The 14,956-nt window shown below is 34.9% G+C and overlaps 1 protein-coding gene and 1 pseudogene across 1 annotated transcript; both read left to right on the plus strand.

Annotated features, from left to right (window-relative positions):
- Positions 1 to 334: 334 nt before the first annotated feature.
- On the plus strand, positions 335 to 1,258 carry LOC102526533 (olfactory receptor 52J3-like; annotated as a pseudogene).
- An 8,720-nt stretch (positions 1,259 to 9,978) lies between these two features.
- LOC140698965 (olfactory receptor 52A1-like) lies at positions 9,979 to 10,929 on the plus strand. The gene has a single exon (XM_072970773.1). It carries the CDS (start codon positions 9,979 to 9,981, stop codon positions 10,927 to 10,929), a length of 951 nt encoding a protein of 316 aa, XP_072826874.1.
- The last annotated feature ends 4,027 nt before the right edge of the window (positions 10,930 to 14,956 follow it).

The raw sequence follows: 14,956 nt of genomic DNA on the forward strand, positions 1-14,956 counted from the left end.
TACATTTGGGATACAGTATATGATTATATGTGTATGGCTTTTACATGTCTATTTCTTTATGTTAGTGTGGCTGTGTGTATGCATCTACACATTGTTTTCTTTGCCGTAATGATTTGTTACATTTGGTCTCATCCTCAATTTGGAAAGTCCTTACATTTTATATTAATCCAGGTATCAGTCTTCGTTCATGGAAAAAAAGTACCAAAGAACATAGGAAACAATATCACTGCTTTATTTATACTCTAATAAAATAAAAACTTATAATTTGAAACTGCTTTTGTGCTTCCCCCCCTTTTTTCTTTTTAGAAATCTCCTAATTCCAGCCAAATCCAGAATGCCCCATCAGAATATAACCATATTCCATCCATCCACAGTTTTTCTTTTGGGAATCCCAGGGCTTGAGACTGTCCATGCCTGGATTTTCTTGTTTGTATTTAATGGTTCTTATTGGCAATGTCACAATTGTGACAGACATATGGATGGAGAGAACCCTCCGGGATCTAATGTTCTTCCTTCTGGCCATTCTATCAGCCATAGATCTGGCCCTTTCCTCATCCTCAGTACCACGTATGTTAGGTATCTTCTGGTTTAATGCTCATGAAATTAGCTTTGGAGCCTGTGTGGCCCAGATGTTTTTCATACACACCTTCACAGGAATGAAATCTGCAGTCCTGCTGGCAATGGCCTTTGATCGCTATGTGGCCATCTGTGCACCACGCCATCAAACAACCATCCTGACAGTCTGGGTACTGTCAGGAATTGGACTCAGTGTTGTATTGAGTGCAGTTGTGCTCACACTGCCCATGATCTACCTAATCCACCATCTGCCCTTTTGTGATGCTCGCATTATTGCCCACACCTACTGTGAGCACATGGGCATTGCCAACTTGGCTCGTACCAACATTTGAATCAATGCCATCTATGGTCTTTTTGTTGCTTCCTTCCTTGTCCTCGCCCTAATACTGGTTGGAATCTCCTATGGCTACATTCTCTGTATGTATTCTGCCTCAAATCCCAAGATGCATGTCACAAGACACTGAGCACTTGTGGCTCCCATGCTGCAGTCATGTTTGTTTTCTATACTTCTTCTCTCTTCTCTTTCCTCACTCACCAATTTGGTCAAAAAATACCTGCTTATGTCCACATTCTTGTTGCCAACATCTATGTGGCACTTCTACCTGCCCTCAACTCTATCATCTATGAGGTAAGGACAAAGCAAATTAGAGAGTGTGTGATTCGAGCATTTACTGGTAAGTAAGGAACGTTACACTCATTGATCTTTAGGGATGAAAATCTCCATCTAATCATATTGACTCTGTCTCCATATTAATACTTGACAAGCAGTTGCTGGTTTATTTTTCCATGTGAGGAAATAATAACTGGAGCCTCAAAATGACATGACATGATCAGATAAGTCAAGTCTTGAGAAACACTACCCATTTTAAGACTTTTGGTAACTTCTCTTTAGGTTTGCTGATAGGCTGCAGCCTCTGGCTATGGTAATTCATTATTCTTGAGGAAAAGAGAGATCAGGAGTCTTGCAGATAGGTCCCTTAATTTAATCTCTGGGACTTTCTCTGATTAAATTTGGTGTACCTATAATGTAATAGAATTTTACATAAATTTTCTACTGATAGATGTAAGCCTAGTCTAATTTTCTATTGTAAACATTCAGATAAATTTTGGATTACATAATAATGTTATAATATTCTTCTCAAGGATCACTTCTTTATTTTCCCACTTAAAAATATTAAGGAACCTTTGCCATGATATTGCCTCTGTCTTACCTCCTGAAGATAATCTTAAGGACAATCTCAAAAAGATTGTAAAAATTATCAGCCCTTTCCCCCTCAAAAGAAAAAGATGATATAACGATTTAAGTATTGAATATCAATCCATTTCCAGGTAAGTGTAAAATAAAGAATGAGGATCCTTGAGAGTGCAATTTGTACTCTAAAGAAAAGAAAACTGATATTACAGATTCCAATGTGGAACCATTGGTTTGGAGTTATTTAACTTTTGGCAGCCATCAGTATAGCCTCCACAAGAGCCCAGTCCATCACTCCTGAAGTCTAACAACACTCATTGTGTTGTGAACTCAGAGGGTTTCTAACAGAAATGAATGTTACATCACAGTAGATAAAGGATCTGGAAAATAATTTTTCAGAGTCAGCTTTGATTAGTTTTGCTGGAATTTTTGGCAGAGTTTAAGGTAACTACAATCCCTTTCTTTGACAATGAAGTTGGTGAATAACAGTCAGTTGGATTTGCTTCTTCGTAATGTTGCTGTTGTGGTAATAATGTAAGTATGTAATAATGGATATCTTAAACTCATTGCCATGGATGGGGCTGTCTCAATGCTCAGCTTGGTCTCCTAGTTTAGAGAACAATAAATTTTCAAGCTCCCAGTGGATGGAAACCACAGAAATAATGTGATTTTCATCACTGGGGGGGGGGTGTATGTAGTTTACCTATTAATTAAAATAAAACATGGGAAACAGTTATCTGATAATACAATGCTGTACATAAGTGGGGGGAATTCTTAACTTCCCATTTTCTTAGAGGTATTAAAGTTTTCATACCCCAGGGTCTTCCCAAATACTTTGACAGAAATGTTTAATGTATTTTTCAATGTGTTTATATAAGTGTATAATGAATATTCAATTCTTTGTCATGTGGGTTTCACTTTAAGTAAAATGAATTTATAATAATTTAAGAAAAATGAATTTATACTATGTGCACATAAAGTACATAAAAGTATGGGATGCGACGATCCTTTACATTATTAAGAGATATATTTAAATTCTTACATTTATCTTAATAGTTTAATGCAATACAACCCCACCAAAATATTCTTATGAATTAGAAGCATTTAAACCTGCTTCCTGGTAGCCCTGCAAGTTTCATCTCTATCTAAATATACAGCTTCTTAAAAAATAACACTTCAAGAAAAACCTGAGGCTCTTGTTCTAATGATGCCTATTGGCCTGATTGTACAATGTATTGTCCATCTCCAGCTCCCATTTTAGTTTCATTTGCAGTTAAGACACAGATAAGAATGACTCAGTAGAAAAGTACTGAAAATATATCACAGCACTGCCTTATGAACTCAGCTCTTGGCTATGTAGATTCTCTAAAGTCTTACCAGAGTTCATTCAGGAGGAGGAATGAAAGAACCTAGCATTCTCCTAGCAATTCCTAGGAGGAATTGTTTGAAAACGAACACTGACATAAGGTAAAGTCTTAAACTTCTGATAACACAGAAAACAATGTAAGACAAAATATACAAGAGAGTACAAGTTAAAATAATTCTTCAAGAACATTGTTCCCAGGTAAAAACTATACAAAATAAACCAATATCCAGCACACATTAATAAGATAATAAATAAAAATGTCCCTTTAAAAAAGAGTGTTTTAAGCTAATTCATCTAATTAAGCTCAAAAAAAAAAAAAAAGAATTTGAAAGAACAGCTAGGACTATTTGTGTCCCAAATCTCTTTTAAAGCATGAAATCACTAAGGCAAATTGTCACAGACATTAAATGAATTTAACCATGCAATACAACTGAGTTATTTTCTCAAGACTGCAAGAAAGAGTTGTTAAAAATACGAGGTTCTTAACATGCATTCATCCGAAGAAGTCACAGAGTATTATATGAGGATATAGATGTTCAAGTACAAGAAGAAGATCAAAGTTTTGAAGAGAACATCTAAATTCAGCAGCCTTAAGGAACTTCCTGGTTCTACAATGACAGAGAGCCAGAGCCTTACGGTGGTTTTTTTGTTTTTTTGTTTTTTACTTTCTGTACTTTTTTCTTTTTTTTGACCTTTTTTTTTAACATATTTTTATTGAAGTACAGTCAGTTTACAGTGTTGTGTCAATTTCTGGTGTACAGCACAATACTTTAGTCATATAAGAACATACATATATTCATTTTCATATTCTTTTTAATCATAAGTTGCTGTAAGATATTGAATATAGTTCCTGTGCTATACAGTAAGAAAACTTTAATTTCTTCTGTTTGTTTGTTTATTTTTAACTTTTTTTTATTGAGTTACAGTCATTTTACAATGTTGTGTCAAATACCTGTGTAGAGCACAATTTTTCAGTTATACCTGAACATACATATATTCATTGTCACTTTTTTTTTCACTGTGAGCTACCACAAGATCTTGTATATATTTCCCTGTGCTATGCAGTATAATCTTGTTTATCTATTCTACATATGCCTGTCAGTATCTACAAATTTTGAAATCCCATTCTGTTCCTTCCCGCCCCCGTCAGTGTTGAGAAATGAAGTTCTCCTTCTATGCAGTGGAAAAATAACCGCTATATTAGTATGTTCAGATACATGATTATTGTTACCTTGCTATTGGTCAGAAAGAATGGACCTAACTCATAAGTACATAAATACTAAAAAAATAAGGGTAACTGTACATTTTAGAATATGCTATATGTCCATATACAATGTAATTATTTTTTCAAGTGTTCAATACAGTTAAAATAAATGTAAGTGTGTATAAGATCATATTTGTACCATAACTTTGTGTATTTCTTTGGGCCAATGATCTCACCTACTCAAGTCACATAAATCTCATAGCTCAACTTTGCAAAATTTTGGTATAATGTTGAAATTTCTTTTATTCATGTTTATATCACTAGTAACTGTAGTAATGCCTAATTTATAAAAAGCAAGGCATTCAATATTTGTTGAATGAAAAATGTTTCTTGAATGGACAGAATCACTATTTTTCTCCATACAAAATAATACCCTCTAGTATTTAAGAATGATGATAATTACTTCCACCAGTAAAATATTCATTTAAACATTGCATTTGATATATAAAATCATAAGAAAAATAAATTATTTCATAAAATTTGTGTCTCCATGCATGGCAAATTTGATACCTCAAAGATGTGTACACCATGTTGGTCTTATCAAAAAGCCTTATACACAGAAAAGAGTTTTCTGCTTTTCCCATATATTTTGGCTTTATTCATTAATGACTCATCTTTAATTCCTACCATAATTACTGTGTGGATCAGATCTTTACTTCAAGTCTTACATATGCATAATAGATACTACAATGACAACTACTACAACTATTATCTATTATTATTATTATCATTACTATAATACAGTTTCTAAAACGTTTTTACAAAGGTAAATGCTTGCTTAATTTCTCTACATGTTTTCATATATAAATTTAAACACAAAATAGCTAATACTGAGTAGTCAAGTGTCTCAATCTAAGATACTCAGAGAACTTAGGTTTGGAAACCCAAATAATCCACAAATGTATTGAAAGTTCAGAATTTTTAAAAGCTTAGAAAATAAGCTTTAGAAAATAAAACTGCTTCTTAAGCATCCTCCAAAACCATTGGCCCTCATACGTCTCTTGTTTCAACTGATCTGACGTGATAAATCCTTGGTGGACTCTGAATAAATTCACTCAAGCACAACGTTGTAGTGTTCACCTTATGCCATGCGCCAAACCCCATTCTCAAGGTCAAAGCTATCAATACTATTAATCAGAAAATGAATGGGGTTGATTCTTCTATGAATGATGGGTGGGAGCCAATGGGTAAATCAAGTCCCCTTTCCTCTCCTATAAATATCAATAATGAGATACAAGTTTTAAGGAACAGTCTCATAAAATGGAACATGTAGTCACATTTAGCAGCAGTTAGTTTCAATGATGCATCATAATTAAGGACCTCCCATCTTGTCCTTCATTTATAGCTTTTAGTATCAGAGCCTCCAGTAAGGTAATAGCATATAATACCTTTGCCCTGAGCTTTGACTTCTTTGGGGAGGGGCTACTATGTTAGGAAGTAATAAGTTGAAACCTCACTAACTTCTCAACCCAGTTAAGATATTGAGTCATGACACATCCTAGGAGAATTTAAATATTAGTACCATCATTAAGTCTGGATGATAAATCATAAAATTTTTAATAAATATGTCACCAAGAGGAGGAAAGAGAGAATAACTTTGTAGCCTGATTATTTCCTTTTCTCCAGTCATTCAGCCTGGTAAAAGACCAGAGGTCCTTTTGGGGAAAGCTGGGAGAAAGATTAAAATTATACATTTTTGGTACTGGATATATATATATATATATATATACACACATATACACACACACATACACACATATATATACTCAAGATGTTCTGAGTCTTGTCAGATAAGTAGGATAGAAGAGACTCCTTTTTCCCTCCATCTTAAGATATCTCCATCTCTCACATTCCCTTGATTTCACTCCTAAAGAGCTCAAAATCAACTTGCTCCAAAGGTGATCCAGGAGGTATGCTCCTGGTAGACTCCTTTTCCTCTAGAAACCAGAGAACTTCCTGACTCTATGTTCCAAGTCTGACACCAACTTGCCTCTGGGAAGAAAGTCAAGGATGAGAAGAGTATTAATGCTCAAGAGGGGCCTCAGGAGGATGATGATGCTCTGTGATCAACCCAGGCACTCAGTAATATCCAGCCATTCATCCATAATATGTGCTGGAAATGTTGCTGGAAACAAATTGATGCAACCAGCCCATTCATATGGCAGGCCAGCCCCCAGCTCATTCCCTACAAATTGGGAATTGCGAGCTGACAAAAGGTTGTGATGACAGTCTATTTTAAGAAAAAATGATCAAATGAGGTTTTAAAATCTTGTTTTACTCAATATTTCTGTCCATGTCTTCTCTGTGTTTAGAATTTTTTAACAACAACAAAAACAACAACAAAAGATGAAGGACTAGATTAACATGATTTAGAATTCAAAGGTTTTCATGGGTAGTTAGGTCATATTTTCTTGTATTTCTGGATCCCAAGTAATTAACAATATAAGCAAAGTTGTCCCTAAGATTTCTGGGTTCTAGTTGACTGGATCTTCATTAATTCTAATGTTTTCTGGTTTATTAAAAAATGGAAAAAGGCTAATTTAGAGGTAATCTACTTTTGGTGTCCATGGAGATGTGGTGGGTGTTTAAGTTATGTAGAAAGTAGAGGAAAGACAGGAGATTCATAGGTCTTGTAGAGATTCATATCTACCTAGCAGCTCAATCCTCTCTGTGTCAGGGCAAAGGAGACTCCAATCTCCTTTTTGTCCTCTTGCCTCTGTTGGAGTTTACCTATTAGGACCTTTTTTCCCTCTTTCATTCAGTAAGTAGGATTGAGATTATCCCTTATGTGATAGCAGTTAGATTATTTTCAAAAAGCTAAGAGAAATAAAGCCCTGTTGTCTGTCATAGAAACTAGATTTAACAAAATTTAGATGCATATATTTCCCTCATTTTATCACTACGTACTCAGAGTCAGGAAAGGAGGAGTAATTATTACAATTTTGTTTTCTTAAATCATATGATCATTTTTAACTGCAGAAAAAAGGTCTGTATAGGTAACTAGTTAGAATATCACCTTATTATTTCAACCTGATCATTTGATGACTACTTGGAGAAAAGGCCAATCTTATACATGAGATGATGGAGGAAAGCTATTAGGCTCTCAAAATTTCTTCTTCTCATGGAGTTTTCTTTAGTACTATCATCAATAAATTTTCACTTCTCTGTATTTTGTTTCATCTCTCCTCATTATTCCACAGCCTGTTTCTGCCTTGACAAAATAACTAGGCTTTCTATAAGCTACCATACATTAAGGATTCAAATTGTTCCGGACACTAATCTGCTCTACATATGTAAACAAAAAGAATAAAGAATGGTGCTCATTGTCCCTTTATACAAAGGGTTAACTTGTAACCAATGCACTGCAGTCAAGGACAGTACTTCCTGAGGGGAATTCATGATGGAAAAAACGAGATGAAGCATTCTGTGCTTTGCATACATGGGTCCTTAGATAGTTAACATCTAAGGAAAAAATCCAATAACCCCAGATTCTTGTATCTTCACATACATAGAAAAGCACTAAGATCGTTAACTTGGGATATCTTTTCTTTGTGATTAGCAGTAATCTTTTTTCTCTTGACTACAAATATTTGCCAGACCCAATATTTAAATATATACTGGCTCCTCCCCTAACTCTTTGGAGCAGTTCTTATTGACAGGCTGTAGTCCAAGCTACAGTCTTTAGTAAGGTCCCTGAATGTAACTGAAACTCACTGTTCTTATGTTGCACATTTTTTTTTCAATCAACATACATGATCTCATTTAACACTCAGCTAAGTAAGGATAGTGTCCTTAATTTACAGATGAGCAATTAGTAATAAGTATAGTGCTTTAGCAAGATTTCATAAATAGTAAGTGAGGTATCCAGAATTAGTAGACAGGTCATTTTCTGATTTTCCAGTCCTTGATTTTAACGGCTTGCTGAATACTAGATAAAATAAAAACACACTCACTGTTTTTCTCTACACTCACAAGACCAGCTTTCTGCCTCCACACCAATCAAAATTCTTTGTAAGTAAATTATGCAAATATTCCCCTTTTTGTCTTTAAAAATCTCCAATTTTTTCTCCCTAGTGGGACACTATAGGAGTTGCTCCTGACATCTGGTACCTGAAATTACAATTCTTAGATCCCAAATAAACACTTTTGCTTGACTTTTGCCTCCTAACACTTCTAGGTTGACAAAGTCATAAAGAACTTGTTTCTAGGTTGTATAGAGTGACCCGTTCTGAGTTAATCTCTTTGTTGAAGCAACTGGGATCAGTGTTTAGGCACAGATGGAAGATAGAAAAATGTAAAATGATTAAAATATTAGAGTGTGATTAATGAAACTAAGATTAAAAGGAGAAAAATAGAGAAAGTATTATTAAATGTATTCAAATCATCCCCCAAAAATATGAATCATAATCTGGAAAGACTGTTGAACTAGAGAGGTATTAAGAGCATTATACCAAACGATCTTCAGGATTCAAGCCACAGCTAATCACTCGCAGTACAATGTAAAAATTTTAAAAAGAAAAAGTAGGGAGTCCACTATGCACAGAAGGATATGTGATCTTACTCAGAGCTCAAGAAACCTAGCAATCCACTAATCTTGAATCTCTGAGGGGGAAAAAACATTATTATGCTAATCTAGATCTAGCTTAAGAGTATGTCGAAACTAGCCAGATCCTGCGTGTATACGCTATTTTACGTAGTCCATTCTTCTTGAATTTTGCACCTCTGTATTGTTTTTCTGCTTTCACTTCTCTCTCAATCTCCTGAACACTGGTAAAAAACCAAAACCAAAACCAAAACAAACAAAAACAGCTTCTCTATTTCACACTCCCTATTCCACTCAACACATCTACCCTAAACATAACTGGGCCTTAATTCACTTAGAAAACCAAGCTGACCTGGCTGTGTCTGAAAGAAGACCATATTCTTCAAATCTCCACTCAGGGCCACATTTACTGTTAAAAAAAAAAGTAGTTTGTTCTATATTTTAATGAAGAAATGAGTTAACACAAGAAAGGTGAACTCTGTTCTGACAAAGTCCATTTGAGAACCAATGCAAATGACTCAGGGATAAACAATTCATTCTCTGGGCCCAGGAGCAGTGTGACTAATACTGAAGGTTCCCCCAAGATTACCTACTAATGGTCACAGGATCAGAGAAACAGGATTTCTTTTAGGACACCAAGGCTCCCAGAAGAATTACCAACTGTTATGAAAATGGCATCTAGAAGTACGTAAGGGACAATGAATGCCGGCTTTTCAGGCAAACTAGGCTAGAGCTCAAGGAAGAAGTCAAAGGTTGGGGCTCTCAGTTTCATGGTTTTCATTTCCACAAGAGCTAAGAGTGACATCAAGAATCCTGACACTTTCCCATTTTCCAGCTCTCGAAAAGACTGTTTGCTTCTGCCATTTGGCAGGTGTTGTAGAAGATACTGGCCAAACTGCCATCCAAGGCACTGAACTTATTTGCTCAATGCTCAGTATGGTTGCATGACAGTGAAAGCTGAAGCCTTTTGACTTCCCATCCAAGCTTTCTTCTGCAGGTATCAGAATCAGTGGTGAGAAGACAGAACACCAACCTCTATGGCATCCATTAACATATCACATTTGAACCCCAGAATCGTAATCTTGATTGGAATTCCTGGACTAGAACATGTGCAGTTTTGGATTGGGTTTCCTTTCTTTGCTGTGTGCCTAGTGGCTCTTTGGGGAAATATCATTTTACTAATCATCATCCCTACAGAACGCAGCCTGCACCAGCCCATGTACATCTTCTTGGCTGTGCTGGCAGCCACCGACATAGGACTCTGTGCAGCCATTGCTCCCAAGATGTTGGCTATCTTCTGGTTCAGATCTTATTCTATGGCCTTTAACACTTGCCTAGCCCAGCTATTCTTCATTCATGCCTTGCAGTGCATGGAGTCTGGCATTCTATTGGCCATGGCCTTTGACCGCTACATTGCCATCTGTGATCCTCTGAGGCACACATCCATCCTCACACCTTCAGTCTTGGGTCGCATGATAGTGATAGTGGCAATACGAGCTACAGTGATGGTTGGTCTGTTACCCATTCTGATCAAAAGACTGCACCTTTTCCATTCCACTGTAATTGCCCACTCTTACTGTGAGCACATGGCTGTGGTCAAGCTGGCTGCAGAAGATATCCAAGTCAATAAAACATGTGGTCTTTTTGTGGGTTTTACAATTCTGGGATTTGACATGATTTTTATCCTCATTTCCTATATCCTTATTTTCCAGGCTGTTTTTCACCTACGTCAAAAGGAGGCACGGCTCAAAGCATTCAATACCTGTACAGCTCACATTTTTGTTTTCCTTGAGTTTTATATCCTTGCCTTCTTCTCCTTCTTCAGCCATCGGTTTGGACATGTTGTCCCCTCTACCCACATACTTCTGTCTACCATCTACCTCCTTGTGCCACCGGCACTCAACCCTATTGTCTATGGTATAAAAAATAAGGTAATTCGTAAACGTGTGACACAAATTTTTCTTCTGAATCATGGATCCCAGCAGTGATCTATCAAGTGACTGCAATCATGTAGAGAATTGTTTTCTACAAACGGTAAGAATTTGGATTCTGTTATTAACTGTTGGGATTTCACATCATCATTCTCTATCTGAGAGGCATTTATTTCCAAGACTACAGGTAGGTTGACATAAAAAATGTTCAAGTTAACACTGATATTAGCTCTCTATCTATAATGCAATTCACTTCTAATTTAATCTTTATCATCTCTTCCTTTTATTATCTTTATTTTTAATTTGTAGTTCTTTTAATTCTTCATAAGAACACTTTGTTAGTTTTCAAACTTTCTGTTTTGGAATGTATATGGTTTCAATTACGAATTTATTTTAACCATTGATTTTGTTGCATATCATACATTTGACATTCTGTATTTTCATTCTTATTCAATTAAAAATAAGACTAATATTCATTGTGATTTCTGTGTTATCAAATGAGATATTGAGACATGTGCTGCTTGATTTCCAAATATTTAAAATATTGAATAATGTTTTTAAATTCTAACTTAGTTAGACAGAAAATGCACTCTTTACAATATTAAATATTTGAAATGTGTTAATACTTCATTACATCCCAGTTTAATGTCTATTTTGTGTATCCTTGAAATGAATGTACATTATATTGTTATTAAAAAGTAAGAAAAAATAAGAGCAAATTAAATATAAATAAGGTGAAAGAAATGATAATAATGGAACATGCATTAATACAATATGAAGCAAATTATAGAAGAAGAGCCAGAGAGAGAGAGAGAATAAAAATGAATGACACAAAGAAAGATAAAAGACTTATTACTACATAGCACATACATTAAAATATCAATAATGGAACATTGTGAATAAATTAGTACCAATGAATTCAACAATATAAACAAAATAAGCACAATTCTTGAAAGACATAAATTACAAAAATTGGAAAAGAAGAAATATAAAACCTGAATATCCTTATATCTAAAAAGCAACTAAATTTTTTCTTCAATTATTTTTGAAAAGGAAAAATTGTATATATAATATATATTATATATAAACATGCAATTTTTTAAAACTGGACATACACATTCTGAAAATACTACTAGGAGGAAACTAACATAACCATCTTCTCACACAGTTACTTTTTGGGTTGTGGTGAGAACACTGGAGATCTACTCTCTTAGTAAATATCAAGTATACAACACATTATTAACTATAGTCACCATGCTGTGCATTACGTCTCTAGAATATATTCAACTTATAACTGAAAGTTTGTACACTTTGATCAATATCTCCCTTTTCCCCTCATGCCATAGCCTCTGGTAACCATCATTCTTTTCTCTGTTACTATGACTCATGATTTTGACTGTTTTTTGGTGAGTTTTTTTTTTTTTTTAAGATTCAACATATAAATGAAATACTGTGATATCTGTCTTTCTGTGTCTGGCTTATTTCACTTAGCATCATGTCCTCCAGATTCATTCATGTTGCCACAAATGGCAAGATTTCCTTCTTTATTAAGGCTGAATAATATAAATATATATATTTATATATATATGTCACATTTTGCTTACTCATTCACCTTTCAATGGACACTTAGGGTGTTCCCATATCTTGGCTACTGTGAGTAATGCTGCAATAAACACGAAAGTGCAGATATCTCTTTGACATATTGATATTATTTCCTTTGGCTATATACCCAGAAATAAGATTTCTGGATCATATGGTAGTTCTATTTTAATTTTTGGAAGTACCTATATGTTTTTATAATGGCCTTACCAATTTACATTCCCACTAACAGTGCACAAGGATTCCCTTTTTTCTACATCTTCACCAACACTTGTAAACTTCTGACTTTTTGATAACAGCCATTCTAACAGATGTGAGGTGATAGTTAATTGTGGTTTTGATTTGCATTTCCCTGATGATAAATGATGGCGAGCACCTTTTCATATACCCTGACATTAGGGGAAAAGTTTTCAGTCTTTTACCATTGTATATAAAGTTAGCCATGGACTTTTCATAAATGTCTTTTAGCTTGTTGAGGAAGTTTTCCTCTACTTCTAGTTTTCTGAGTGTTTTTATCATGAAAGAATGTTAGATTGTGTCAAATGTTTTTCTGCACCAACTAAGATGGCCATGTGTTATTTTTTGTTTATTTCTTTTGTTCTATTAATGTGGTTTATTATATTGATTTTGTTGTTGTTGTCGAGCTACACTTGCATTCCTGAAATATATCCCACTTGGTTATGGTGTATAATCCTTTAATATGCTATTGGATTCAGTTAGCTCAAATTTTTTGTTGAGAAATTTTGCAACTATATTCATAAAGGATATTGGTCTTAAATTTCATCCCTGCTATGTCTTTATTTGGTTTTGGTATTTTAAAGCTGACCACACAAAATGAGAATAGCCTCACTGATGTCTGAATGAAAGAACTACCCTCCCACACTTTGCAGCTTGGCCTTGATTTGTGTCGCTCCTTCAAGGCAGAGCTGAGCCAAGCCACCGACAACTTTGCTTTAGCTTCTACCTCCTATTTGACTGGAGCCCACAGACCCACCAGTTGTATCAGTCTAGGATTCTCTCAGGTCTTTTCTGAGCAAGTGTCCAGTCCTGGACATGTGGTGCATACTATGGTCCATGACAGATGTAGTGGCCCTTGTGAGCTCATAAACCCTCCAGAAACATTTCCCTTTACCTCCTTCTTTTGGGGTTTTGGAACTGTCTGCTACTTGCTCTCATTCTTGTCCTTCACCTTAGGTGGACACAGGCAGTGTTTGTTTTTAAATCTTTTTTACAGGCCCTGCTTCCCCCTCAAAATCTGCTCCAGCCTAAGGGTGCGGAAGCAAAGGTGATGCTCTGTGCTGGTTTCTCAACAGACAGGTCAAATGCACAACTACAATGTTTAGGAACAAAGTTTGCATTCACCTCCCGGTACCTGCTAGCCACACCAGAAATGTGGGTCCCCATTCCCACAGCTATTGCTGTACTGTAGAAGGCAAGATGGTAGATGAATGACCAAAAATGCCATAACAATCTCTACCAAAATTCAGCTGTTCCTTTTTTTTTTCCTTTCATTGAGCAGTCATCTTGTTGTCATGTGTAGATTAGACCATGGCATTGTTAAAAAGCTTATTCTGTCAGTTTTTTGACAGTTTATAGTTTTTTGAGTGAAGTAACTGATTCTTTAGGTTCCATATTCTACTGTTTTCTATGACATCATTCTCAGTCCTTGCCTTTCAATTTAATTATCAAAGATTATTCAATTACATAGTAAACAACAATCTGATGAATGAATACCAAAAGTAAATTATCATGGCCATTTTAATGGTAACCAAATTCTCCGATATAACCATCTATCACAAACCAGCTTAAGGAAGCCATTAATGGGTTTCATAAATCTTTTCAATGTTGGAACTCTTTGTGCTATATGATTAAATTATCAGCAAGTTTCTAAGCAAATGCTCATTTAAATTCTGAAAAGTGAACTAATTCTGAAAAGTGATTCACCGTTTTTAGTATCTTCCAATTTTTGATTAAGCAATGCAATGACATCATAAGTATGGGATAATGATACAGACAATAAGCACAAAGTCTACTGAACAGTTCATTATAAAACTTAAACACTTTAGAAATCAATTTAGAAAGATAATATCACACTATGCTAGTCATAGTCACTTGATTAAATACAGAGTTGGATGATACTTAAACAGGAGGAATTTGCAAGTTTGAAGGATTTAATTCATTGCAAACATCAGTTAGTAGTAACCTGAACTGAGTTCAACTATTGATATAATTTAACACTATTATGTAAATACTCCAAAGTATCCATTAAAGATGCACACATACATCAAATTTCATCTCCTCACAGCACATCTTGTCTATATATAAAATGAAAGCCCTGGGTAAATTATATCAATTAGTAAGAATAAGCACAAAAAATTCAAATTATGCCATGCTTTTATGAGGTTTTAATTTAAGTAAGTATCCTGTGTTCTACATACAGAAATAATTGTATCATATGGAGTTGTCTACCTACACTGTAATATAG

Source organism: Vicugna pacos, chromosome 10 (assembly GCF_048564905.1).
Source record: "Vicugna pacos chromosome 10, VicPac4, whole genome shotgun sequence".
Taxonomy (NCBI): Eukaryota; Metazoa; Chordata; class Mammalia; order Artiodactyla; family Camelidae; genus Vicugna; species Vicugna pacos.